The sequence below is a fragment of the Mastigoproctus giganteus genome, chromosome 8, assembly GCF_048544385.1.
Source record: "Mastigoproctus giganteus isolate SK-2022 chromosome 8, ASM4854438v1, whole genome shotgun sequence".
NCBI lineage: Eukaryota > Metazoa > Arthropoda > Arachnida > Uropygi > Thelyphonidae > Mastigoproctus > Mastigoproctus giganteus.
This window is the reverse complement of record NC_143582.1, coordinates 156,818,812-156,845,593: the sequence shown is the minus strand read 5'-3', so window position 1 is coordinate 156,845,593 and position 26,782 is coordinate 156,818,812. Positions and strand designations below refer to the sequence as shown.

General features: G+C 36.5%; 2 protein-coding genes across 4 annotated transcripts in view; one reads left to right on the top strand and one right to left on the bottom strand.

Annotated features, from left to right (window-relative positions):
• The window catches only part of LOC150081947 (bis(5'-adenosyl)-triphosphatase ENPP4-like), an 87,791-nt gene extending 62,488 nt beyond the window's left edge, over window positions 1–25,303 (top strand). The window contains exons 5-6 of one of the 2 annotated variants that reach the window (XM_090378997.1): window positions 5,511–5,722; window positions 25,202–25,303. In XM_090378997.1, coding sequence (XP_090235123.1) covers window positions 5,511–5,701 — 191 coding nt within the window. In that variant the 3' untranslated portion in view covers window positions 5,702–5,722; window positions 25,202–25,303. Of the gene's footprint in view, window positions 1–5,510; window positions 5,772–25,201 lie in introns of those variants that run through there. The other variant, XM_090378996.1, reaches the window with a different exon arrangement.
• The window catches only part of LOC150081946 (putative pyruvate dehydrogenase E1 component subunit alpha, mitochondrial), a 253,559-nt gene continuing 251,283 nt past the window's right edge, over window positions 24,507–26,782 (bottom strand). For both annotated transcript variants that reach the window (XM_090378999.1, XM_090378998.1), the window contains exon 9: window positions 24,507–25,993. In XM_090378999.1, coding sequence (XP_090235125.1) covers window positions 25,805–25,993 — 189 coding nt within the window. In that variant the 3' untranslated portion in view covers window positions 24,507–25,804. The remainder of the gene's footprint in view (window positions 25,994–26,782) is intronic.

The following is a 26,782-nucleotide window of genomic DNA, read 5'->3' as shown; positions in this document are numbered from 1 at the left end:
GGTAGACATCAGAGTGCCTGGCACATGGATGACTGGACCCAGGGCACACCAGCAGAAAATCACCCAAAGCATGACACCGCCGCCACCGGCTTGTTTTCGTCCCATAGTGCATCCAGACACCATCAGTTCCCCTGGTAAACGACGCATGCATACCCGGCCGTCCACACATGGTGCAACAGGAAACGTGATTCGTCGGACCAGACGACCATCTTCCAATCACTCAAGGTCCAGTTTTGATGCTCGTGTGCCCATACAATGGGCACACAAGTAACTGTGGTTAGCATGGTTACTCGGAGCGGCCTGCGGCTACACAGTCCCATTTTCAGCAGGGTTCGATGTACTGTGTGTTGTGACACATTACTCCTATCACCAGCATTCCAATTTCCGGCGAGTTGCACTACAGTCACCCTTCTGTTGCCACTTACCATCCGGGAGAGTCTTCGCTCATTTGATGTTTAGGTAGGTGGTAGACATCAATGAGCTGTGGTCGTCCAACACCTCGCCAGCTGTTCATGGGTTCCCCCTCCTTGGACCACTTTTGGTAGGTACTAACCACAGTTGACCGTGAGCATCCCACCATCTGTGCCATTTCAGATATGCTCTGACTCAGTCGTCTGGCCATTACAATTTGGCCTTTGTCAAACTCGCTTAAGTCTGCTGCTTTTCCCATCTGAAGAAAAAGAGTAACACTGATTAACGGATCTCAGCATCAGGTGTTTTTTATACCTTGTCCTGACCCGTGAAAGTGCCGTAGTTCACCTGCAGTTGCTTTGATTTGCATAACGACTCGCTAGTCATAATGTTTTGGCTCATTGGTGTATAGATGAAGGGCTGTATGGATGTTGTTTACAGATGTTGTTTATCTAAAAGTTCTAAAAACATTCACCAAACATTAAATGTATTTTTTAAATTATCTCAGTCTAATATTTTGTGTGTGAATGGTGAAACTCTGAGTAATCTGTTTCTTAGCAGTCAGATAATACCATGGTCTGACAAATTTTTTGATGTCTTTAGCATAGAAAAACTTGTGGCTCTGTGGTGAAATCTCCACCCTACACAGTCAGCTCTGATATGCTACTATGGTGATTGGCTAATTGAACCAACTCATTTGATAGCTTAGTGGTTTGCTATCACAGAGGAATTTTCTCTTGTCACTTGTTTGGAGAGGTCTGGATTTGAATCCTGCTGGAAACTGGAGGAATTGTTAAAGGTCTATTCAATCAGGAACTAGTTAGCTGATTTCATATGGAGGGAGTAGGGTTTCCCGTGTGAATTATTCCACGTTTCTCAGCCCATGTAACACTCAAATTGGCCTGTGAACACACACACTTGTACAGATAAAATACACTAGCACGTAAACCAAAAATTTATTCATTTTGAGATATGGTACATTTCCAAGAATTTCTTACACACAATAAATTGTAAATTATATTTTCTGGCAATGTTTAGAGAAAATGATCGATTCTGATGAAGAACCTGAGAATTAGCAAATTTATTTCTTGGTTGCTGTTGTAGAGTCTCAAGAAAAAGCAATAATGTTCTTTACGTTGTAAACTTTTTTTATGTGGTTGTTCTGGAATATAAACAGAAAATTTAATATGGTCAGTTATGCTGATGCTCTTTAAAAGCTGCAGCAACTGAGAACTAAATTTTCAAATCTCTGGTGGTTTGTCAGATTTGATAAATTACCTGAACTTCTCAAATATAGTAGTGTTAGATTTAGGAGGGTTGATTGTACCAAAAAAATCAAATAATGTAGACTAGAAATTAAATAAAGAATTTGTCTGATGCCTAATTGCATCAGTAACCACAGGGTCTTCACCAAAGAGGCATAACATTTCAATAACTCCTAACTTTGACTGAGCAGAATGGTGTAGGGTAAAATACACTTATTTAACTCCCTTTATTTGTTCTCTAAGTTAATGCACAATAAACATGTTACTTTTGATTCTCCAGTTAGTAGTTCCCACCTCTTATTACAGAGGTGGGAACAACTAACTGGTTCCATCATACCTATTGCACAAGCAATTAACCATCATCTTTTTGCTCGTTGTTTTTTTAAAAAACTTGCAATTTCAAGTGCTTTGTTGATCTTGAGATACAATGTGACCTCAAGATCAAATTCTGTTTTTATTTTTACTTGTGAAATTCATTTATAAATTTATTCACATCACTCACCATTGCCATTTTATCCATGCTTTGTTATTAGTATAAATAATTAATACTTTAACATTGGTAAAAAAAAAAATTACTTCACTGTAATCCATGTTTTATTTTTGTGTGCTCTGTCCTGTATGTTTATTACCACTATCAGTTTTTATATATATACTGCAATCAGTAATTTTACTATGCTATATAAACAAATAAACTACAACTGAAGTAAATAAATATACTCCAATTGTAGTTTGGTTAATTTTATGTTTCTAATACAGTGATCCCCTGTTTTATGATATAATACAGGGGTGGCCAACTTAATTTGTGATGTGATCTACTTTTTTTCTTCAAAATGCCGCAATCTACCATCGCAAAAATTTCATTGCACAAGTTAAAAAAGTTTATCAACACATATTGAAAAATGTTGTTTATAAATTTTAAAATTCAATACAATTTAGAATTCTTATACGTTATGTGAAGTTTTTGTCTTCATGTCATCTGCCAAGCTTTCAAAATCGGGGATGTACTGTAATAAGGCCAACCGTAAAGAATCTTCTGTTTGCAAGTCTGTAAGAGTAGATTCTTTGTATGTTTTAAATATGAAAAGGCCAATTCACGTAGATATGTGGAACCAAAACAGGAATTTAAAAGTTCACTACATTTTTTTTTACACTTGAGTACTCTTCCAGGCAAACATATTTCTATAAGTCTTTTTCTGATGATCTGGCTTTTAGGAAGATATTGTTTCGCAAAGTAATAATTTCATTTTCAAGTAATATTTTCTCCATGTGAAAAATCTCAGCGATATATATATATATATATATATATATATATATATATATATTTTTTTTTTTTTTTTTTTTTTGCAATTTGTTTCATATCTAAGTCAACATTAAATGGATAAAAAATATATTGAACAATGTCTTCAATTGTTTCAAAATCATCCAGAACTTTCTCAATTTCAGGAACATATTTCTCACTATTAAATTCAAAAACAGGATATTTTTGCAAATGATCTTGCATATTTGCAAAATGTTTGTGAATTTTTTTTCTTTGAGATCCTTAACCATTGCCAAAAATTGATATTTATATGCAGAAATACTGCGAATCGTCCACAATTTTATTATTGCCTTGTAATTCCAAATTCAGATCACTTAATTTACTGGTAAAATCTGCCGAAAAAGCCAGATCACACAACCACTCCATATCTTGTAGCTGCTGATAATCATCTTCCCTTTGATCAACAAATTTCTAAATCTCTGTAGAAACTTACTCCAAATCAGACGTCTCACATCTGTGTGTAATATCAGATCTGGTTCATTTTCATCAAGTTGCATTTTGAAAAGTCTCCTTTGAAGAGATTGTCCTCTGATGGAATTCACGATTTTGAAAGCGATGTCCATAACACTTTTAGTATTTAACCTTTTGCTGGCTAACACTTGTTGGTGGATGATACAGTGGTAACTCAAAAAATCTGGGAATTCATCATCCTTTTGGCACGATGCGATGAATCCGTTAAGATTCATCGCATTTTATTGATACGAGCTTAAATAGTGGTAATTTAATTTTTTCAATAAACTCTTTGAATGCGTTAAATATATCAAGACCTCTAGATAACTTCTTTTAACGAAACCTTACTCAGCAGTTCTTCTCTATTGGCAGAATCATAGAAAACCATATGAACAAAAACGAGCAATTGAGCTGTATCACTGACATCTGTAGATTCATCCAATCGTAAAGAAAAGGACACACTATTAGCAATATGAGCACGGAAAAAATTGCTCACATTTTTACTCATTTTTTTGATGCGTCTCATCACAGTATTTTGAGATAATTGTAGATCTTGAAGGGCACTTTTAATTTCATTTTTGTTCATAAAATTTTCAAAAAAGAGAATCTGTTATTTCTAAAAATGCGTCTTTGATGAATTGACCATCAGAAAATGGTTTGCTTTTTGCAAGAAAAGATGACTCACTTTAAATGAAACTATAGTTACTGCTTTAGATTGTAAATTAGGTGTCATGAAGAAATTTTGTTGTATGAATAATCTGGATTTAAGTTCTAATTTATTTTTTCTAAGGTCACTATTAGGCAGAAAATCTTATTGGTATTTGCCATGGAGTGCATTGAAATTTCCTTTTTTGGGTATAGCCACGGAAGCATTTCAAATCAAACAGCAACATTTTTCTTTCACCATTACAAAAAAGTATTCTAGTTCCCACTCTTGATGAAACTTTTACGTTTTACTCTTTTTTGTAGTATTCATTTTAAATCAAAAGGTATTAAATTAGCATATAAGTACTGTCCAGTTATTAAATCAGCAAAAGCAATGCTTACCAATTAAAACAATTTAAGTTGCACGAACCGAAAAAATATTCTGTCTGAACAGCTAATGTAGGATAATCGATGAAGAGGATTCCGGAATGAGGAAGTTGTTTCCAAAATAATCAGACAAACACGCCATTGTTTATTGCTCTGTTTGGTAAGAATCAGTTCTGAATGCCTTTGTGATATTTCTCTAAAGCTATTTCTGGAGTTCACGACAATAAAACAATTTGCAATTTTCGGTTTATTGGGCTTTTCTTTTAGTGCAATCTAATTATAAACGGTTAGTAAACTCAACATTATTGCATTTGCAATAATACCGACAGCTGGAATTCTGTGGGATTTTACTTTATTATGGTGAAATGTGTTTCTCCTTCAATGAAATCTTCAATCATGCAAAAAAAAACAAAAGTAAAATTTCAAAATCTGATCTTCATTCCTATTTTTGAAGCTTAGTAAAAAAAAAAAATAAAATAAAATAAATAAATAAAATAACGCGCAGGTAACGAAACCCACTGCACAATATAAAATTTTGGTAGTATACCTGACTGCGCAAATCGAGGGATGACTGTATATTTATTAGTCGTGATCGATTGAAATTAAAGTTGCGATCGACTCCGTTGGCCACTCGTGATATAATCCATTCCAGAGTTTTATGATGTAATCCATTCGTATAGTGTAAATATTGTAATGTGAACCTGATAATATATTGTTTTTTGGTAATTCATTCCAAGGCCTGGGAAGTTGAAATTTTTATTTAACTTTAATTTTCATTACCCACATAACTAAGCTATTTCCTTCCATACACATGGCTGAGATATTACAAATGCTGCTATTTGGCTGAAATGCCATCACTCCATTGACCCACATTACCCATGTGGTCCAGGCATCATAAAGTGATTTGATGGTATTGTGGTCCCCTCGTAAAGCGGGAGTCTACTGTATTGATATTTGAATAATTTATGCACTGTTTAAAATAAAAAAATGAATGTTCATTTTTTTGCTATTATGTTTTTTTTTTGTACAATTAGGTGGTGCTACTTCATTAGTTATTCTTGTTGGAGTAATAAGTGCCGTTATAATTATTACCAGAAGAAAGAAAAAGATTCATCACCAGTCTGACCTTGTTCATAAAACATTATCTGTAAGAACAGAATGGACACACTCAACCTTGGAAGAACAAGAATTTCTGATTGATAAAGACATTACGGAGGATCTATGATTTCTGACAAAACCAATCTAAGTGAGGACATTTTATATATACAGGGTGATTCAGGAGGAATATTAAATATTTTGGGAGGTTATAGTATTGATTATTCTGAGTAAAAAAGTTAATATATATAAGCATGTGTCCATTTCTCAATGGATACGGAGATACACTGTTTGAAACTGGCACACACAAAGCCATTATGAGAGGTATTAAAGAATGATAAATGACTTATTGTTTGTATTTACTGACTTTTTGAATGATACAAAACACAAATAATTGACAAATTTTTTAGTTCACAATAAATGTTCGAAAATCCCACTGCCAACCTCGATGCACTTGCAACTCTTGTGGTAATATGACGTGTTGTTCTTCTGAGGTCGTCTTAGCATTCATTTATGAGGGCAGCAATATCCAAAATGCGAGTGAGCAGTTTGTCTCTTGTATTTACCTTTTCTTTGTATATTCTTTTCTGGAGACCTTGGTGGCCAATGAATGGGACCACCACAGCTGCTCCATCGTTCAGGGAAAGTTTGATTTAGATATTGTATCACCAGACAGGTATAATGTGCAGGAGCTCTGTCATGCTGAAAGTACATACCAATTCTTGTAGTCAAGGGAACATCCTCTAATAGTAGTGGAAGTTCGTTTTGCATAAATTCTAGGTAAATGGGCCCAGTAAGATGATTTGTAACACAATAGGCCCAATAAACTGAATGTCGATAATACTGCGCCACACGTTTACAGAGAAGTGATGTTTAAAATTTGTTTCTACAGTGGCATGTGTCTGACCACTTATGAGAGTTACGGGTGTTTTTGATACCGTAACAGGTGAAAGTAGCTTCATTGCTGAACACTATTAATGGAATTAATTGGCGATTAGTATTTACTCTCTGACAAAATTCTAATCGCTGGGCGTCGTCTCCTGTTGAAGGTATTGCACCCGCTGTATGTGAAATGTATACAAGCTGTGCTCGCGTAGTGTTGGCCATACCCTTGTGTGTGGAACACCGATACATGTAGAAATTCTTTGTGTGCTAATAGTAGGACTACATTCTACCGACTGAAGAATGTGTTCTATTTCATCCACATTTTATTATTTATTTGCGTGTTCAGAAGAAATAAGAGCACTGGGAACTGTACCAGTCTGGTGTAAACACTAGTAAATGTTCTTGAATCTGGTATTCTGCGGTTAGGAAACCATTGACGGTATTCTCTACAAGTAGCAGTAACACTTCACCACAAAAACCATAGACAAACACCATATCGGCATATTACGCATGTGTGAAGATGTGTGGCATTCTTAACATACTTCTAACACCAAACAATGTCAGGTTATAACTGCTTCTTGGTCATATCTGATTCAGGGAACTGTGCACGTCAGTTTCAAACAGCTGTATCTCTATATCCTTTCAGAATTGGACACATGTTTATATGAACTTTTTTACTTGAAATAATCGATACTATAACCTCCAAAAATATTTACTATTCCTCCTGAATCACCCCGTGTACTGGGTCATTGAAAAAGGTCTCCCTGATTTCCCTTTTAATTGTGTTCGGAAATATTTGGCTTTGATCGATTGCTGTGATCGTAGCAGCAAACAGTGTGGTAACTCACTAAGTTTTATTTGACACCTCAACAATGACCTTGGCTGCACCGTGAGTGTGTGCAGAATGACTCCTACGTGCACTGCCTCAGTCAGTGTCAGTAAAATGGCCATGCAACAGAAAGCAGTGTGTGTTGTGGTACACTGAATTTTAATACTGACATACGGCAGTATAGACGTTGCACTGTTGTGATATATTTAAATTCAGTGTACCACAACACACATGCACTGCACTTTCTGTTGCACGGCCATCTTACTGACACTGACTGAGGTGGTGCATGTAGGAGTCATTCTGCACGCACACAGTGCAGCCAAGGTCATTGCTGAGGTGTCAAATAAAACTTAGTGAGTTACCACACTGTTTGCTGCTACGATCACAGCAATTGATCAAATATTTCCGAAGATAATTAAAAGGGAAATCACGGACACCTTTTTTGATGACCCTGCATATAAATATACATATGTCTACGCAGGATATTTCAAAACTCTATTGACAAATTTCACAAAGTGAACTCACAACAAAACAAGAAAGCAGGGGTCTTTGTGAACTTTTGTCCTATAGTTTCCTCATGATGGCACTCTAAACACAAATGTGTGACTGATGAATTTATTCTTTAAAGAATAGAGATTGTTCAGTAGGGCTCTAAAGTTGTTTTTGCAAGCATCTCATAAATTCACCATCAACAAGTACAGTTTGAAGAAATAGCACAGTGCAGTGATGGCGACATGAAAGCAGTGGAACAGTACCACTTTCAAGAAAATGGTATGACGTAGTAAGCATGCATAATATGTGATACCCAAGTACCATCCATATACAAAGAATGGAGGGAAAAGTATTTCAGACTGTCAAAGATCATCCTTCAATTAGCATTCTCATCTTCCCATTACTGTCAGTCATGCAAGAGCAGCAATTGCATCCATTCCATTTACAGAGGACATGGAATGATGGATGCAGTTCCAGATGAACTGAAAACCAGACGTACTGATACGTTAGTAGTAGCAAACAAAGAAAGAAGAAAGCTTATACAGAATCAGCATAAAAAAAAAAAAAACCCAGACACACACCTACTTCCCACATCACCTGTCCAACTCCTATAATAGTTTTATTTAAAGCCTAAAGAAAATTTCCATACATCTATCCTGCAACCATCCTTCCTCGATTTGAATTTATGTCCCCTCATGTGTAGTCTGAACAAGAGGAAGGAATGCCATCAGCATTGAGCTTACTGAATCCATCCAAAGCCTTAATCACATCTCTTCATTGGTGCCTAGACTCTAATTGCAATTTTCAGAAATGAAGCTTTTCTGATAAAAGCTCATTAATCTCATTGCTCTTTTCTGCAACGAGATTAGCAGATCCGCATTTTTCCTAAAACGAGACTTTTAGACCGATAAGCAGTACTTATAATGTGGCCTAATCATTGCCTTAATACAGGAGGATAATCACCTCCTTATCCCTACCAGCAAAATTCTTGTATGTCACTGACAAAACCCCACGAGCAGTCCAGACAGCCCATCTGCACTGCTCAGAGAACTTCTTATTTGATTGCACATGTCTTTTTCATTCTCCACTACCCTGAGTGTGGTACCATGCAGTTGGTACATTAATCTGAGATTAGTACCCATGTGCTGTATCTCATATTTGTTAGTATTAAACTTCAATTGGCACTTATCTGCCAATATACTTAAGTAGCTTATCTGCCTAGTTTTTATAGATCCTGTTGCAGTAGCATACCATGATTACAGTCATTAACACTCTGCCAATATTTGTATCATCGGCAAACATAGAGCCTGATACGGCTTCATTAATATAGAAAACAACATTGGGTGTATTGAAGCAGAGGGAGGAGATTCCATTAATAATGCTAGCTTGGAGGGATTCGCAGACTAAAAGGTTAAAAGTAGCCGCAGGCAGAGGTGAAGGTGATTCTTGCACAACTTCTATTGGAATAAGTAGAGACCTTGAGCGAGGGGTGCTGAGGGTTTCAGGGACTGATAGCAGTCATCGTGAAACAGGTGGGTATATGGGATGTGTCAGGGTAACTAGGAATAGGTGCATGTATGCTTGCATGTATACCAATGCTAGAAGTATAGTAAATAAATTTGATGAATTTGAAGTGTTGGTCAAGATATCAAAGGTGGATATTGTTGGGATATCAGAGATGTGGTGTCACACTGATATTAGGAATGCAGAATTGGAATTTGGGGAGTACAATGTGTACAGACAGGAATGGAGGAGGTATCATGTTGTTAATTAAGAAAAACAAAATCAAAAGAAGTGCAGCCAGTTGATATAGATGAACAGTGCACTGTTGAGTCAGTTTGGTGTGACATAAGCACTGCAAAAGCAAAAATAAGACTAGGAGTGTGTTATAGGCCTAATGACTTGAATGAGTACAATGAACAATTGTACAGAGAAATAGTGGGCTAGTAAATCAGAATGTCTTATAATGGGGGATTTTAACTTCCCAGATATTGACTGGAACTTGTGGGATGGTCACTCACACACTAGTAAGATTTTGTGGATTTATTGGATGATTGTTTTCTGCAGCAGCATGTTCGAGAGGCAACCAGAGAGGGTAATACTCTTGATCTGGTTATCAGCAGTGATCACAGAGTACTGATGTGGGATTTACTTAAAGATATAATTACCATCAGGGGTAAAGGAAAGGGTTTTTGCTTCCGTAAAGGTGAGTACAGTGGTCTCAGACAGTTTTTAAATTCCGTACAGTAGGATCAACTGACGATGTTACCAACAGTAAATTCTAAGTGGGAAGCATTCAAGGAATTAATCGTGGATGCTACTAAAAGTTTCATACCTATTAAGAAATGTTGTTCAAGCTGTAGGCCTAAATGGTTATCAAATGAACTAATGAGACTCATGACAGAAAAGAAAAATGCATGGGATGCATATAAATTATCAAGCAACTCAGAAGCCTATTGCAGATATAAGCTAGTCTGTAATCGGGTCACAAAGTAGGTTAGGCAGATGAAGGTAGATTACGAGAAATCTTGGTGCCTGCATAGCCAGGTGGGCAGGAGCAGCAGTGCGTAGCACACGCTTCTTGATTAGACCGGGGTTCGAGCCCGTGCCCACCAAATACGGAGGATGCAGAAAGGTCAGTGAATGACCACTGCATATCCCCCGAGCAATATGGCCTTAGTTGCTAATGCTCCTAAAAACCAAATAGCAAATAAACAAACGAGAAATCTTTGGCAAAGGATCCTAAGAAAAACAGCAAGGATTTCTTTACTTATATAAACTCTAAAAGGAAGGGGATGAATCTGGTTGGTCCACTTGATATCGATGGTTCGATTGTCGATGATCCTGCTCAGATAGCAAACAAACTGAATGAGTATTTTGCATCTACATTCACACATGAGTTATTAAGGTTTGAAAATGGCAAAAGGTTATCAAATTGTAGCAGGGTGCTTAATGATTTCTTAATAACTGAGAGCAAAGTGGAGGAGAAATCGTTGAAGTTAACCATAAAAAAGGCACCTGGGGTGGATGGGATCTATCCAGTTATATTAAAGGAGGTGGCAAAGCAACTAAGCAAACCCTTAGCCATAATTATGAGAGCATCCTTGGACTCAGGGGAGGTCCCCACGGACTGGAGATGTGCAAATGTATCCTCAATTCACAAAGGGGGATTGAAGGGTGACACGAGTAATTACAGACCAGTTAGTTTAACTTCTGTTCCGGGTAAAATAATGGAGTCACTGGTTAAAGATGCATTTCAGGATCATCTAGACAAGACTGCAGCAATAATTCAGACGCAGCATGGTTTTGTTAAGGGAAAGTCTTGTCTGACAAATTTGATAGGATATTATGATGTGGTTACAAAGGAACTGGATGCAGAAAATAATTTTGATATCATATATCTGGATTTCATGAAAGCTTTTGACACTGTTGTGCATGGAAGACTATTGTACAAATTGGAGCAGAGTGGTATTAAGGGTAAGTTGCTACAATGGATAAAAGGATGGTTGAGTGGGAGAAGACAGAGGGTGGTAATCAATGGGTGCTGCTCTTCGTGGACTAATGTTATTAGTGGAGTCCCACAGGGTTCAGTGTTGGGTCCACTGTTGTTTTGTATATTTATCAATGATATTGATGAAGGGATAACAGGCTTAGTGTCAAAGTTTGCAGATGATACAAAGGTTGGCACGGTTGTTAATGACAGTAATGGTAATGTGCTACTGTAACAGGATCTAGAAAATTTGGGCAGATGGGCTAAGAAGTGGTAACTGAAGTTTAACCTTGATAAATGCAAAGTACTGCATATGGGTAGAAGTAACCCCAGAGAAACGTACCAACTGTGTGGTACTACACTTAAGGTGGTAGAAAATGAAAAAGACCTGGGAGTAATTGTGCAGTCAGATATGAAGTTTTCTGAGCAATGGAGACAGGCTTCCAGGGCAGGTCATGGGGTTTTGTCAATGATATATAGGAATTTTGCTAGCAGGGAAAAGGAGGTGATTGTCCCTCTGTATAAGGCAATGGTCAGGCCACGCCACTCCTTGAGTACTGCGTACAGGTCTGGAGGTCTCATTTTAGGAACGGTGTAGATTTGTTTGAACATGTACAGAGAAGGGCAACAAGATTGGTGAGGGGAATGAAGGGATCCTCTTACCAAGAGAGGCCTAAGTTCTGCAAAATGCTGTGGCTGGAGACTAGGCACCTGCACGATGTTCTGTTGAGGTGTAGAAGGCCTTGAATGGGTTGAGCATGGTGAATTCTGATGGGATCCTTCCACTTGTTCAGATTACGAACCTAAAGGGGCATAAATTCAAATTAAGAAAAGACAGATGTAGAATAGATGTGCATAAATTTGCCTTTAGCCAGCGGGTTAATTGCTGGAACAAACTTCCATCTGTCGTTGTGGAAGTTGATAGGTTAAATAAATTTAAGGAGGAACTGGACAGGCATTTGGAGGGAGTGGTGTTATTTATTTATTTATTTATTTTTTTAATCTGATCCTGCATAAGCTCATACACTTGCTTTCTTGCATCACATGCCACTACTACTACATTATTCCAAGAAGAGCAGTGCCAATTGATAACCACTCTTTTTCTTTTCGCACTTAACCAGCCCTTTATCTATAGCAGTTACCTGCCCTTAATGCCACACTGCTCCAGTTGTACAGCAATCTTTTGTGCTGTGAGTGATAAACATTGTGTCACATGTACAAAGGTAGATGGGCGACAGTCAGAACTGCTGTAAATGTAGCAAGCTTAAATTTCATAAAATTCTGATAGACAAGTTTGAAACACTGTAATGTGGAAAGTGTTAAGTAAAACAAAAGTTCACTTAATTTAGGTTCACTTGTTTTAGAGTTTTGAAGCGTCCTGCATGTATATAGAGTGTATAGTTAATTGCATTTGAACACCTAACAGGCTGATTGCTTGAATCAAAATGAGACAGAAATGTTCTGAGGTATTTTTAGATTAAGGGTACAATTTCCAAGATATAAGGCATGAAAATTTTGACATCACTTCCTGTTCTAGGGCAAATGCATGATTTGATTTTTGCCCATGTATTAATAGATGAGAACTACCTTCACAAGTAGCACAGTTGTTACAGTCACTGTCCTCCCTCACCAGCTGGAAAAGGTCTTAAGTTTTCCTGGAACTTTTATGAGTTTTTTTGTCTATAGATCAGTCTTCCCCAAGACTAAAGTCCACAATGTGGACTTTAGTCTTGGGCAAGTGATACATGATTTTATCTCCTGGAAACTCGAATTTTTTGCCTGGGAAAACTGACTAGAAAATACACCACTTTACATGCGCAAGTCACACTTGGGGTGTATTAACTACTGCTCTGATAATCCATAACTTAATGTTTGTGTGACCTCTAATGCATACACCTCATTGCTGAATGAAGTGTTGCCAGTGCTGGCAGACAATGTACGTTGATGGTTTATTGAAGCTTCCAGTTTCACCATTGTTGCATCTTTACTCATTGGTTCAGAGGTCTGCAAATTACTGAATACAATATCCCAGGGAGATGGATAGGGAGAAGCAGCACTGTTACTGACAGCTGCCATCTAAAATATGTTTCAGTACCCTGTAAGTTAGAGAAAATTGTAAGATTACATTGCAGCAATCTTAACTGTTCATAGAGATATACTGTTAAACACTGAATTCAGTATTCATAGAGATGCCTTTGCCTGTTGTGTTATGCAAGATGCTCACTTTTAGCAATTATTGTAGGAATGTAGCAGTGCTTGCCCTACCTTTTTATCCTGTGCACCACCTTCAGAATCCTTTTTTGTTTGCAATAAAAGCCATGGTTTGAAGGTAGTATCTTGTTCAACTGTTACACCTACATCACACTGTAAAATAAAATGCCTACAGTTATTTTGAAATGTGACAGTTATGAATACTCTATACAAATGTGTCACCGATTTAATTGGATGAACTTTTGAAGGAACAATGCTCTTTCAGAGGTTCATCATAAATCTTTTGTGTGCTATGTCTTGGAAATGATGCCCTTAAATCCAACAATCTCTCAGCGTATTTTCATCTTATTTTACCTCAAGTAGCCTGTTAAATTCCATAAATAGTTTACCATGTACCTTGCTTTTTTATGTTGCTTTTTCATGTATATATACGCACAAGGTGGGCCATGTTGGTCTACCAAGAAATAATTTGTGCAGTTTAAATCCCAAAGTCAAGATTTAATACCCATATTCTATTTACATTGTGATTTATGAAATTTAAATGAATTGTACAAAACTGTTTTTAGTAATTTATTTCTTGGTAAACGGTATCTCTTCTCAGTAAACTAATATATGGCTCACCCTGTGCATGTATTTATGTTTTTTAATGCAAAGGTGTGGGAATCACATTGATAAAGGATCTAAAGTTATATTTTTGATAAAGATAAATAACTAGTTTGTTTTTATGAAGTGCATTTCTGATTAGATCACAGGTCAACGACTTACAGGTTGTTGACCAGTGATCTGATCTTCCTGTCTTTGTACTGCACGAAGTGCCTTGCACTAGACTGAAAATTCCCTTACCAATTCCACCATGTCCAGATAGAGGTGCCTAATCCCTTAAAAAAAAAAAAAAAAGTGTATGTATATATATATATTTATATATATATATATTATTAATACAGTAGATTTTTAGGTAATGGAGAATAACATTCAATACTGTGTGGAAATCAGTTGACTTGTCGCAATTAATTAACTTGCTGATTTTAATTATGGAAGACTGTGTGAGAATTATGGATTCTCAAGGGGTCAAAGAGTAAAGGTTATATGAAGGTGGACTGAAAGACTGAAATTTTGTTTGCTTATTTTAAGGAGTAGCATTTTCTTTCTGAGAAGAATGGGACTATTTATTTGCTTTTACAGTAGCTGATACATCAGTACTCTTTTAAAAATGGACAGTATATATTTTCTGGCAGCATATTGATTCAATTGTGCACTGAGTACCAATTTCATATGCTACCTCAGGACTTCAACTGTTAAAATATTGATTAGTCAGAAACTGTGGGAGGGCAAAATTAGAAATCTACGCCTATATAATGGCAATATAAAAATTACTAGTTTTTAATTCCTAGTTGTTGTCACATTACATAAGATATCCATGCTACTGCTACACTGAGTGGCCATTTTATATGGTACACCTACCCTGTACATAAAATGGAATGCTCCTTCAGTAATAGCATTGTGTGTTACTATCTGGGTGGGAAGATATGTAGGGATGCTGTATGTATGCAGTTAAGTGTGGGAATATGCGGATGAAAGAGTTGTGACTTTGAATGTGGCATGGTATTTGGTGCCAGATATGCTAGTATTAGTATACTACCATCTTGCAGAGATTGTTCTTTAGCATATCTCCAGAGATTGTTCATTAGCAGCTGAAGGAGAGGGCTCAGCATTGGAAGGTTAAAATCATCACAGAGAAGGTGAGTTAATAGAAGGATAGGACTTACTCATTATCCAGCTGGTAGCATCATCAATTGTTGCAATATCTGGAACTGGGGGAATGTAAATTTCCACTAAATTAGCATTAGCTTTAGCATTAGTAGAGGCACATGATGCAAGAAAGCAAGCTTATTCAGCATCAGCCAAAAAAAAAAAAAAAAAAAAAAAAAACCACTCCCATTTCACCCCTCCGTTCGTTCGAAATACCTGTCCAGTTGAGCCTTAAATTTGTTTAGGCTATCAACTTCAACAACAAGTGATGGAAGTCGGTTCCACCAACCAACCACCCGCTGGCCAAAGGCAAATTTCCGCACATGATTAAACAGGCATTAAATTTCTAACACGAGAACGACGAGAAATGTCTGATACTTACGTGGAAAATTAGTTTCCTGACTCTGCTTACTCGATAAACAGGTGGTAGGTGTTAATGGTCTGGAGCCGAAATCGAGAAGGATATACTGATTGACAGGTAGGCGTGGCAAACGATGAAATGATTGGTGGTGGTGGTGGTGGTGGTGTGGTGGGCGCGACAGACAAGCTACTGTGTAGTCATTGGTTGGCATTATAATGTGTATTTATGAGTAAAGAACGGTGCATAATTGTTTTGTGATGAATGGTAAACAGCTAACAGCAGCGATGAATCTTTTAAAGATGGAAGAAATTTGTAAGGAAAATAAAACTGTTGATTTTTTGATGAAAACTGAATTAATAAAAGTTTTGTTCCATTCATTTTTATATTCTTTATTATGTTTTTTCTCATTATTAAAAGCAGATTTTTGGAGTTCATGAGTGTTTTTACTATATTGTTGATTTAGGTTTGGTTACGAAAAAAAGGAAAAGGTTTCTTTATTTTTCGTCACCTGACCTTAAATGGTAGGTTAGGAAATAATAGAAAAAGAAAGAACGATTCTTTTATATATATATAGTGAATAGCTATTGAGGTTTTGATTGACGTTATGATACGTGTCTTTAAAAATAAAACTACAGTAATAAAAAAAATTAATAAACAATTTATGCACTAGTCCACCCACGATTCTAAAGAAAAAAGGTTAGGTTATCCCTCCATTTCTGGAGGGGTTCAAGCTCCCATGGGATTCAAGTGGAGGTAATTGACCTTTTTTAACCATTAGGGCATATTGAACAAGAAAATAAAAATACAGTCAAAAAAATTTATTTTTTTATGAATGTATTTCTAAATATAACTGTGATTCTAAAGAAAAAAAGGTTAGGTTACCCCGTCCACTTTGGGAGGGGTTCAAGCTCCCATGGGATTCAAGTGGAGGTAACCTGACCATTATGGAAAGTGTATATTAGGGCCTGTGCAATTAGGGCAAGTTATCATTAGTGCTTCTGAGTGCTACTAAAGTGATACTAAACTAATGTTATCATGTGTTTCATGCACCAATCAGCACATTGTTTGCCACGCCTACCTGTCAATCAATATATCGTTCTCGACATTCCAGACTGATAACACCTACCGTCTGTTTACCGAGCGAGCAGCACTAGTGCCGTATCGGGAAACTAATTTTCTGCATAAGTTATCCAATGTGTCTCGTGTTTGCTTTCTTTACCGTCGCCAAAAAATATATTTACACATATAAATCTGATAAATATATTATTAATACAGTACGTGTTCAGGTAATGGAAAATAACATTCAATACTGTGTGGAAATCAGTTGACTCGTCGCAATTAATTAACTTGCTGATTTTAATTCTGGAAGACTGTGTGAGAATTATGTATTCTCAAGATGAGCATTCTAGTTTTGTTTCAACTCGTGTAGTCTAATCCAGAAAGTTTACCCTAGCTGGGGTCGAAGAGTCAAGGTTATATGAAGGTGGACTGAAAGACTGAAATTTTGTTTGTTTTTTGGATAACTTATGCGGAAAATTTAAAGAGTAGCATTTTCTTTCTGAGAAGAATGGGACTATTTATTTGCTTTTACGGTAGCTGATATATCAGTACTCTTTTAAAAATGGACAGTGTATAATTTTTTGTAGCATATAGATTCAATTGTGCACTGTGTACCAATGTCATATGCTACCTCAGGACTTAAACTGTTAAAATATCGATCAGTCAGAAACTATGAGAGGGGAAATATTAGAAATCTGCACCTATATAATGGCACTATAGAAATGGCAATATAAAAATTACTAGTTTTTAATTCCTAGTTGTTGTCACATTACATAAGATATCCATGCTACTGCTACACTGCGTGGCCATTTTATAGTACACCTACCCTTTACATGAAATGGAATGCTCCTTCAGTAATAGCATTATGTGTCTTTACCATGTGATATTATCTGGGTGGGAAGATATGTAGGGATGCTGTGTGTATGCAGTTAAGTGTGAGAATATGCAGGATGAAAGAGTTGTGACTTTGAATGGGGCATGGAATTTAGTGCCAGATATGCTAGTATGAGTATACTACTGTCTGGGAAAGATTGTTCATTAGCAGCTGAAGGAGAGGGCTCAGCATTGGAATGTTAAAATCATCACAGAGAAGGTGAGTTAGTAAAGGGATAGGACTTACTCATTATCCAGCTGGCAGCATCATCAATTGTTGCAATATCTGGAACTGGGGGAATGTAAATTGCCACTAAATTGATTAAACAGGCATTAAATTTCACAGCATGAGTACTGCTTCATAGAATGAGTTTCTAGGTGTGGTGCGCACAAATTTCAGGTTTGGATCGATGGCAACATTGCTCCTTCTAGAATGAGATCTTGATGTGAAGAACAATGAAAAGCCAGCAGTAGGAGTACAAGCTATTGACTGTTGGTCAGGGCCAAGCCATGTTTCTGATAGGCAGTTTACATCTACTTTGTTGGACAAAAGGAGTTGTTCAAGGGTTTGAAGCTTATTTCGGAGGCTGCAGACATTTTGGTAGAAAACTCTTAAGGATGGGTTGAAAAGGGAATTTTTATAAGTGCTGATATATCTGTTGATGATTTTGGCTACCTCAACAGATTAGGCCTAGTTGAAGTTATACTCTGAATTTATAGTGATTGAAAATCAGGGTTTTGAGGTATCATATTTATAAGCAGTAGTTGGGGCAAGAAAGTGACTGGAGCTGGATGTGTGATGCTTTGGTAGTCGACAGACACTAGTGCAGTTTTACAATTTCTTGGTCGTGCGGGGAGTGGGCGAGATATCATCTGTTGGTTTTGCTTACAAGGTGAGGTTAAAGTGGATGGTTTTGGGCCTTTCAATTTATAAAATCACCTGATTAGGGTGCCGTCTGGCCACACTGGCAATGTAATAGATCTGAAGGCCTGACTATTGCAAACCACTTTAAAGGAGGAGTAATCCAAAGTTTTCTTGTTTTGCCGATACTTTGGTATGCAGTTCTTGACTCATTGCCACTTCAATATCTTCAGCTGTTGTCAGTGGCCCCAGTTGGGAAATAAAAAGCCTTCTGTGATGGGAGGGGGGGGGGGCTTGGTCATTAGTCTCAGGATAGAGGACATAGAGGTGCCAATCCTGGTCTGAAATTTTTCCTTGATATTAGCAGAGTGACTCTTAATTTGAGAAGGTTACCTGTAGGAATGAGGGTTCTGATTAGCTGTCGATTGAGGAGACAAAACAGAGGAGGTAGTGGCAATTTTGGCCCAAGATATTTGTTCATGACAGGTGAGCAATGGCATTTCCATTTGATAACCATTTAGGCCTAAACCTTCAACAATATTTCTTAATAGGTATGAAATTTTTAGTAGCTTCCACAATTAATTCCACAATATATTCCCCATCTCCCTGACAATAGAGTCACCAACAATAACTTGTTCTTAAATTTATTCAAACCATTCACTTCCACAACAAATGGAAGCCTATTCCTTTTAACAATTAATCACTTGAGTGCTGAAGACAAACTTCTGCATATCCATCCTTCTTCACTTGAATTTAGTCCCCACATGTGTCTAGTATCAGCATGTGGAAGAATACCATTAACATTTAGCTTACTCAATCCAGTCAAAGGATTAAACATCTCAATCAGATCACCTCCACAGCTGCCTAGTTTCCATGATGATGCAGTTTACAGGACTGAAGCCTTTCTAGGTAAGAGCACCCTTTTGTGCTATTGTCTGCACCTGTTCCAGCAGATATACATCCTTCCTAAAGTGAGGCATCCAGACTGGTATACAATACTCTAGATGTGGCCTAACCATGACCTTGTACAAAGGGATAATTGCCTCCTTATCCCTACTAGAAAAGTTGCTGTATATGATTGACAAAACTCATGAGCTGTTGTGGCATCATGTCTGCACTACTCAAAGAATTTCTGAATGCACAATTAGCCCAGGTATTTTTAATTTTCTGCTGTTCTGATGATTGTAGTTGCACACAGTTGATAAGTTACTCTGAGATTACTGCTACCCATATGCAGTATCTTGCATTTGTCAGTGTTAAACTTCATCTGCCATTTCTCAGTTCATCTACCTAATTTTTCCAAATCTTGTTGCAGTAGCATACCGTCATTAACCACCCTGCCAACCTTTGCACACTTCAAATACTGAAAACAACAATAGGTGCAGCACTGAACCCTGGGGAACTCCAACATTAGTCCATGAAGAGCAGTGGCCACTGATAACCACCCTGTCTTCTTCCACTTAACCATTCCTTTATCCATAGCAGTAACTTGCCCTTAATGCCACATAGCTCCACTTTATACAGTAATCTTTTATGTGCAACAGTATCAAAAGCCTTACTGAAATCCAAGTATGTGATATCAAAATTATTTTTTGCATCAAGTTCACTGCATCACAGTAACCTATCACATCGGTTAGACAAGACTGCCCCTTAACAAATCCATGCTGTGACTGCAGCATAATTACATTCCTGTCCTGATGGTTTTGCGTTACTTCCTTAACCAGTGACTGCATTATTTTCCCTGGAACAGATGTTTAGCTGACAGGTCTGTAATTATTCATGTCAACTTTTGATGTCCCTTTACGAATTGCGAATACATTCACCCATCTTCAGTCCCTGAATCCAAGGATGTTCTCATAATAATGGCTAAGGGTTTGCTTACCTCCTTTGCTGCCTCCCTTAATATGATTGGATATATCCCATCCTGAACATAATTGATCAGGATAAGATCTATGAGAAATTGTTGAAGCTAAACATAAAGAAGCCACCCCAGATGGCTTTATGTTCAGCTTCAACAATTTCTCTTCCACTTTTTTTTTCTGTTATCACATAGTCATTTAGTTCCCTGCTGGAGTTTGATAAACTTCTGACATCTCCCATAAAGAATTCATGTGTGAATGTAGATGCAAAATATCTATTCAATTTGTCAGCAACCTGGGCAGGGCCATCAACTGTTAATTCATTGATATCAAGTGGCCTAATGTGATTCATCCCATTCTACTGTTAATATAAGCATAGAAGTCTTTGCTGCTTTTCTTGGCATTCTTTGCCAGAGACTTCTTATAATCTGCCTTAGCTTGCCTGACCTCCTTTGTGACTTGATTACATACTAATTTATATCTATCATAGGCTTCTGTATCACCTGATAATTTTTATGCATCACATGCACTTTTCTTCTCTGCCATGTGTCTCAATAGTTCATATGTCATCCATTTAGGTCTAAGCCTTGAACAGTATTTCTTTGTTGATATGAAAATCTAGTAAGTAGCTTTGATTACTTCCCATTTAGAATTTGCTGTTGGTAACATCAGTTGGTCCCACGTCACACAAATTAAAAACTGTCTGAGACCACTGTAGTCACTGCCACCCAGTGTGTCTTTTTTACTGCAGATTATTAAAGCATGTAGAATAACTGCTGATAACCAAATCATGAGTATTTCTTCCTCTTGTTGCATCTCTAACACTGCTATAGAAAACAGTCATCCAAGAAATCTAAAGTCTTGCCAACCCACAACTTCCAGTCAACATCCGGAAAGTTAAAATCATCCATTATAAAACATTCTGATTTAGGGTCCTACTCTATTTCTCTGTAGAGATGTTTGTTATACTCATTGCAGTCATTAGGCCTATAACACACTCAATTTTGTTTTCCCAGTGCTTATATCACATCAAACCTACTCAACATTGCACTGGTTACCCATATTGACTAGTTGCACTGCTGTAGATTTAATATGCTTCTTAGTTAAGAGCATTACAAAAGAAAGAAAATTACTTCTTTGGTTGCTTAGTGGTTGTGGATGAGACATAGTGCACATACTTTATTTAAACCAGAGTGCAGGCAGTGAAAAGATCAGTCATACAGTTTTAATTTGTTACATGACAATATATGTGGTTGCACACGCATTAGGCTTAAGTCTATTATGGAAACTGAAACCATTTAGAAACCACTGGTAAGTGACTGAGCATCCTCTTCATAGTCTGGACATTTTTGCATTGCAAATTTCATGTTTTTGGATGAGTGAAAAATGAGTTACCTGGAAGTCATTTCCACATGTAAAATGAAGTGGAATCATCAAAAAATTATGTTAATATTGATAACAGCCCAGAGATTTATGAGGTGTATAAAAATCTAGTGTAAAGAAGGAATAAGTACGTAAGCTTCAGTTGGGGTGGGAGGAAATCATTTGATTCTTCCGATTATTTAATAAACAGTGAAACCATGGAGATATTATCAAAAAGATTAAAATTTAGAGGCCCTAAAAATAAGGCTGCGGGAGCCCTGGCCCAACAATAATTGCATTGTTCCAGGTTGCCTCATAGCCTTGGGGGTGTCACTGCATCTCAATAAAATGTTGATAGAGGGAAGGGATTTGTTTATGTTCTGCCCTCTCAATGGTGCACTTGTCAATATCAATAAATTAATTGGTTGATAGAAGTAAACAATTAATTTTCTTTGTGGTCCATATTGTGGTCTAGATTCCTTTTTTGGCATAAAGTTAATAAAATTTCAAGTATTTGGACTTTTTAAGCAGAAAAATTAATCACAAAGAGGGCAAAAGTACTTTTTTTTTTTTTTTTCCCTCTAACAGGGGAAAAATAGGTGTATAATTTAAAATGAAAGAGTTTAAGTAGCTTCTTCATTGGTAAAGTAGCATCCTATAAATAAAATGATAACTACACATATAAGATAAGATCAAAAGGGTTTGGGGCTGTATTTTTATTTAAACAAATGTAAATAGCCATGGCAAAAATAATACAAATTTTCATTAGCCACGTACATTCAAACAAATAAGCAGTTGCAAAAAGGGCTTTTAATTCAGAACCCAAATACAGGTGATCAGCTTCACAGTTTCAAATTCAGTGAAAACCTGTCATAAATGGTGGCAGTATTACAGAACCAGCAAAGTTGTATTAATTTACACATGGCCAACCCTCTTGGACTTAGCCACCTGTCTGTCATGAACAGTCGTAGGATTTTAGACTGGCTCCTTGTCCAAAGGATGGCAAATTCCTTGTTATTTACTCTGCAACTATCTGGGCTAAGAGGTCAATCATTCAACCCACACACACACATATATATACAGACACTACTACACTGATTGAGCTTTATTTTGAGTTTCTTCACACATTACATGAAAGAGTTGCAATAGTATGGCTGGGACAGTTTTCACATAAAATAATTAAAAAACCTTATCAGGCCCACCTTCACACATTTAAATTTTATAGCTCTGTTCATAATTTAACTTTTCACCAGTCTGTACAAATGAACCTCTCCACCCAATCTGTACTAAACAGTTTCCCCCCTTCTCTTTTACGATTTGAGACTGACATGCCAAGATTTTTAATAAAAAATTTGGCTAAGGTAAAGAAAGTCTGCATGAGAAGCATGCAAGAGTTTGATGAAATTTACCAGTAAAAGTACTTTGCCATAACAGCATTTGTATTGTTGCTTGCTTGGTAAACAGACAGTGAGCGTTATCGGTTTGGAGTAGAAGTTGAATCCCACGGGAGCTTGAAACCCTCCCGAAGTGGAGGGGGAGGGTAACCTGACCTTTTTTCTTTAGAATCACTAATTGAATCACGAACAGAGTTATACTGGAAGTTCTGGCATCGTAAAAAATGTTTGTAACGTAGTTTCACCGGTAAACTTTTTCGAAGTTTGCCGGTCGTGTGGGCTTCCTTTGCCTTTTTTTTTTTTTTTTTTTTTTTTCCTTAATAAACAATTTATCCACTAGTGATTCTAAAGAAAAAAGGTCAGGTTACCCCCCCCTCCACTTCGGGAGGGCTTCATTCTCCCATGGGATTCAATTTCTACTCCTGAGTGACAACACCCACTGTATGTTTACTGAGTGAGCAACAATACAAATGCCGTTATGGCAAAGTACTTTTACTGTTTAATTTCATCGAACTTTTGCGCGCTTCTCGTGCAGGCTTTCTCTACCTTTGCCAAAAAATTATGTTAAATAAGGAAGAATAAACAAATGCCTTTATTTCAAATTATTTTCCTGTATATCTGTTTTCAAAAATATGTACAGTACAGGAATCCTTCTTCAGCGGTGAAGTTGAGCTAATGTAGTGTTATGTATGCATGTGTACTAAAGTTCTGCACTTATGTTCAGGCCAGTCTTCTTAAACGAAAGAACATGTAAATTATAGTGCCCAAGTATATGTTAAGCCAAAGGAAAAGAATAAAAAAAATTACAATTGTCAGCACATTGTGTCTATTCTGTAAGACCAACTAACTCAAGTGCATAAAAAAAAAAAAAAAAAGCCCATTTATTCATGTCATTGATTGCATTCAGAATCAGGCCTTTCCACCTGATGTGGGAGTACAGTGATTATAAACCATCTTGTTATTAACAAGGGACGACTAGTGAGCAAAGAATATCCAAATCTAGCATTGCCCACTAGTGGGCAATGCTAGATTTGGATATTCTGGGGACCCTAGTGAACATATTTTTAGAGGCCCTAAAAATAAGGCTGTGGGAGCCCTGGCCCAACAATAATTGCATTGTTCAAGGTTTCCCCATAGCCTTGGGATGTCACTGCACCTCAATAAAACCTTGATAGAGGGAAGGGATTTGTTTATGTTCTAACCTCTCAATGATGCACTTGTCAATATCAATAAATTAATTGATTAGCAGGAGTAAACAGTTAATTTTCTTCATGATCCATATTAGTAAAAAGTGTAACTTATTGTGGTCTAGATTCCTTTTTTGGCATAAAGTTAATAAAATTTCAAATAATTATGATAACATATTTTTATTTCCTTTTATTACAGAATATGAAGGAAGTTGCATATGTATCATTGATTTTTTTTTAATGTCACATTAACATTAGTAGAGGCATATGATGCAAGAAAGCAAGCTTATGCAGCATCAGCCAAAAAAAAAAAACCCTCCCATTTCACCTCTCCAATTCATTCCAGATGCCTATCCAGCTCAGCCTTAAATTTATTTAGGTTATCAGCTCCCACAACAAAAGACGGAAGTCTGTTCCACCAATCAACTACCCACTGGCTATAGGCAAATTTCCACACATCTATTCTACAACTTGAATTCTAATGGGAAAGCCTTCAGTGACTTAATTTTGGAGGATACAAGGCTTTTCATTCCAACTAAAAAATACTGTTAAGGTTTAGCTTAACAGTATTTCTTAGTTGGAACATGTTAGATTAAGGAAACTTACAAAAATGCAAAGCATAAAATAATTATTTTATGCAAAGATCACTTGCAGGCTGTGAAAAACAATTAGCAGTCAACCAATTAGTGACCTCATATTTTGGACTTGTTTCCATAATACTTTGATGATTATTGTTTGTTACAGTATAAATACAGCAATATAAATTAACATTTATTTTATCTTTATAATGACAAACACTGCATTTATGTTGTATGAATGGAAAATGAAATTTGCTGCATCTTTTCCCACAATCCCTTATTTTTTATAGGACCTTGGTCTTGACAACAGTAGTTTTTGCCTAATGCAGTATTTTCAGGAACATATCCCTTGCAATTGGGAAGCAATTCCTGTACTGAATAGTGTACAAAGTATACCATGCGCTTGTTCATGCAACTTTTTTTAATTTTATGTTCCCAGGTGAGGCTATGGTAGCAACTCTGAAAATCAGAATTCAGCCACTAGTTCAGAAGATATGAGCTGTTACTTCAAGAGGATATTATAATATCTATTCAGTTGCAGAAAACTGTAGTACAAAATCTGAATTTAAGAAATCAGTATTATTACATAAGTGGTTGAGTGCCTTGGAGGAAATTTCAAGAGAAACTGTTGTAGAGTAAATTTAACATTTCCATCAGCGAGTAGAAGATGATGAGTGTGAGAAAGACACAGGTCTGGCTGAATTGACTTGTTCTCTTCTATTGAATTAGAACAACTTGGCCACTTTTGATGAGATGGAAAATGCTGATGATGCATTACTGTCTGTGAAGAAGTGCCTACCACAACCAAAGATGTTCTTGAAGAAATTTTTCAGGAAATCAAAGGATCATACCTATCCATGAATTGTGTAGTGAAAATGACAATGGTACAGTGATGAACAGTTAACCTGCCTCCAACCCACAAGGGTACTTATGTAAATATTTTATCTATGTGATTTAATTTCAGAATGATTCTTTAGCTTAAATAGTATTGTATAATGCTATTTTTTATTTTATTAAAATAAAACAAAACATGATATATAATTTAAGCTACATTAACTGGAACTGAAATCCTTTTGTGCTGATGTTCAGTGAAGGGTGTAACACCTCGTATGCTTGTGATAATAGGGTTGACATACACATCTGCATATAATTCTTCTAGGGGTATTTCTCTACCAGATTTAGCTACCTGAACTGCTTCTTCTACTTCTTTTCTGATATCCTGCTCCAATTTCTACAATAAAAAAATTAAGTTCAGTTAATTTATATAATCAAAGTAGGAAAAAAAAACTACAAAAATATAACTAGGTATTTATCTGTAATATAATGCAAGAGAACCAAGCTTATATAGCATTAGCCGGGGAAAAAAAAAAAAAACAACCTTTGAACACATTTAATTTGCCCATCACTCATGTTAATTTTTCATTATTCCAGCTCCCTACTACCGCAAAACTAAATGGAAGTTTATTCCAGCTATCAGTTACTCTGGGAAATGGAATCTAAACTAAATGTCAGTTGATCACTATAACATATGGGATACAACATATGCAACTTAATTACAAAAGCTACTCTTTGTTTACTCTACTTGGCATATAACTTAAATGAAAGAAAAAAAAAAAAAAAAAACAGTGACTTTTTTTTTTTTATGGTGCATCAGTAATTCTGGTAATGTAATGTGTATTTCACACATTACCATTTAGAAGAGGTGGCGCTGACCAAGTAGTGAAAAGCAACATGAATATAGTGCTCCGTAAAGTTTTGTGATTTTTAGTAATTCAAACTATTTGTAGGTGGTAGATGACTTTCATCAACCAGTGAAATACCACCACTTTGCTTATTGGAGGCTTGAAGTGGTGAAACCCATGTTTAGTCTCTAGGGCAAAGTTTCCGACATCCCCCTCCCCCTATACTTCTCCTTCAACCCATGCATGGTACTAAGTACTATAGGTTTTGATACCTTTTGTGTTTGGGGTTTTTCATAAAAAAAGAAATTCCAATTGGATATATTTTATGTTCCTCAAGC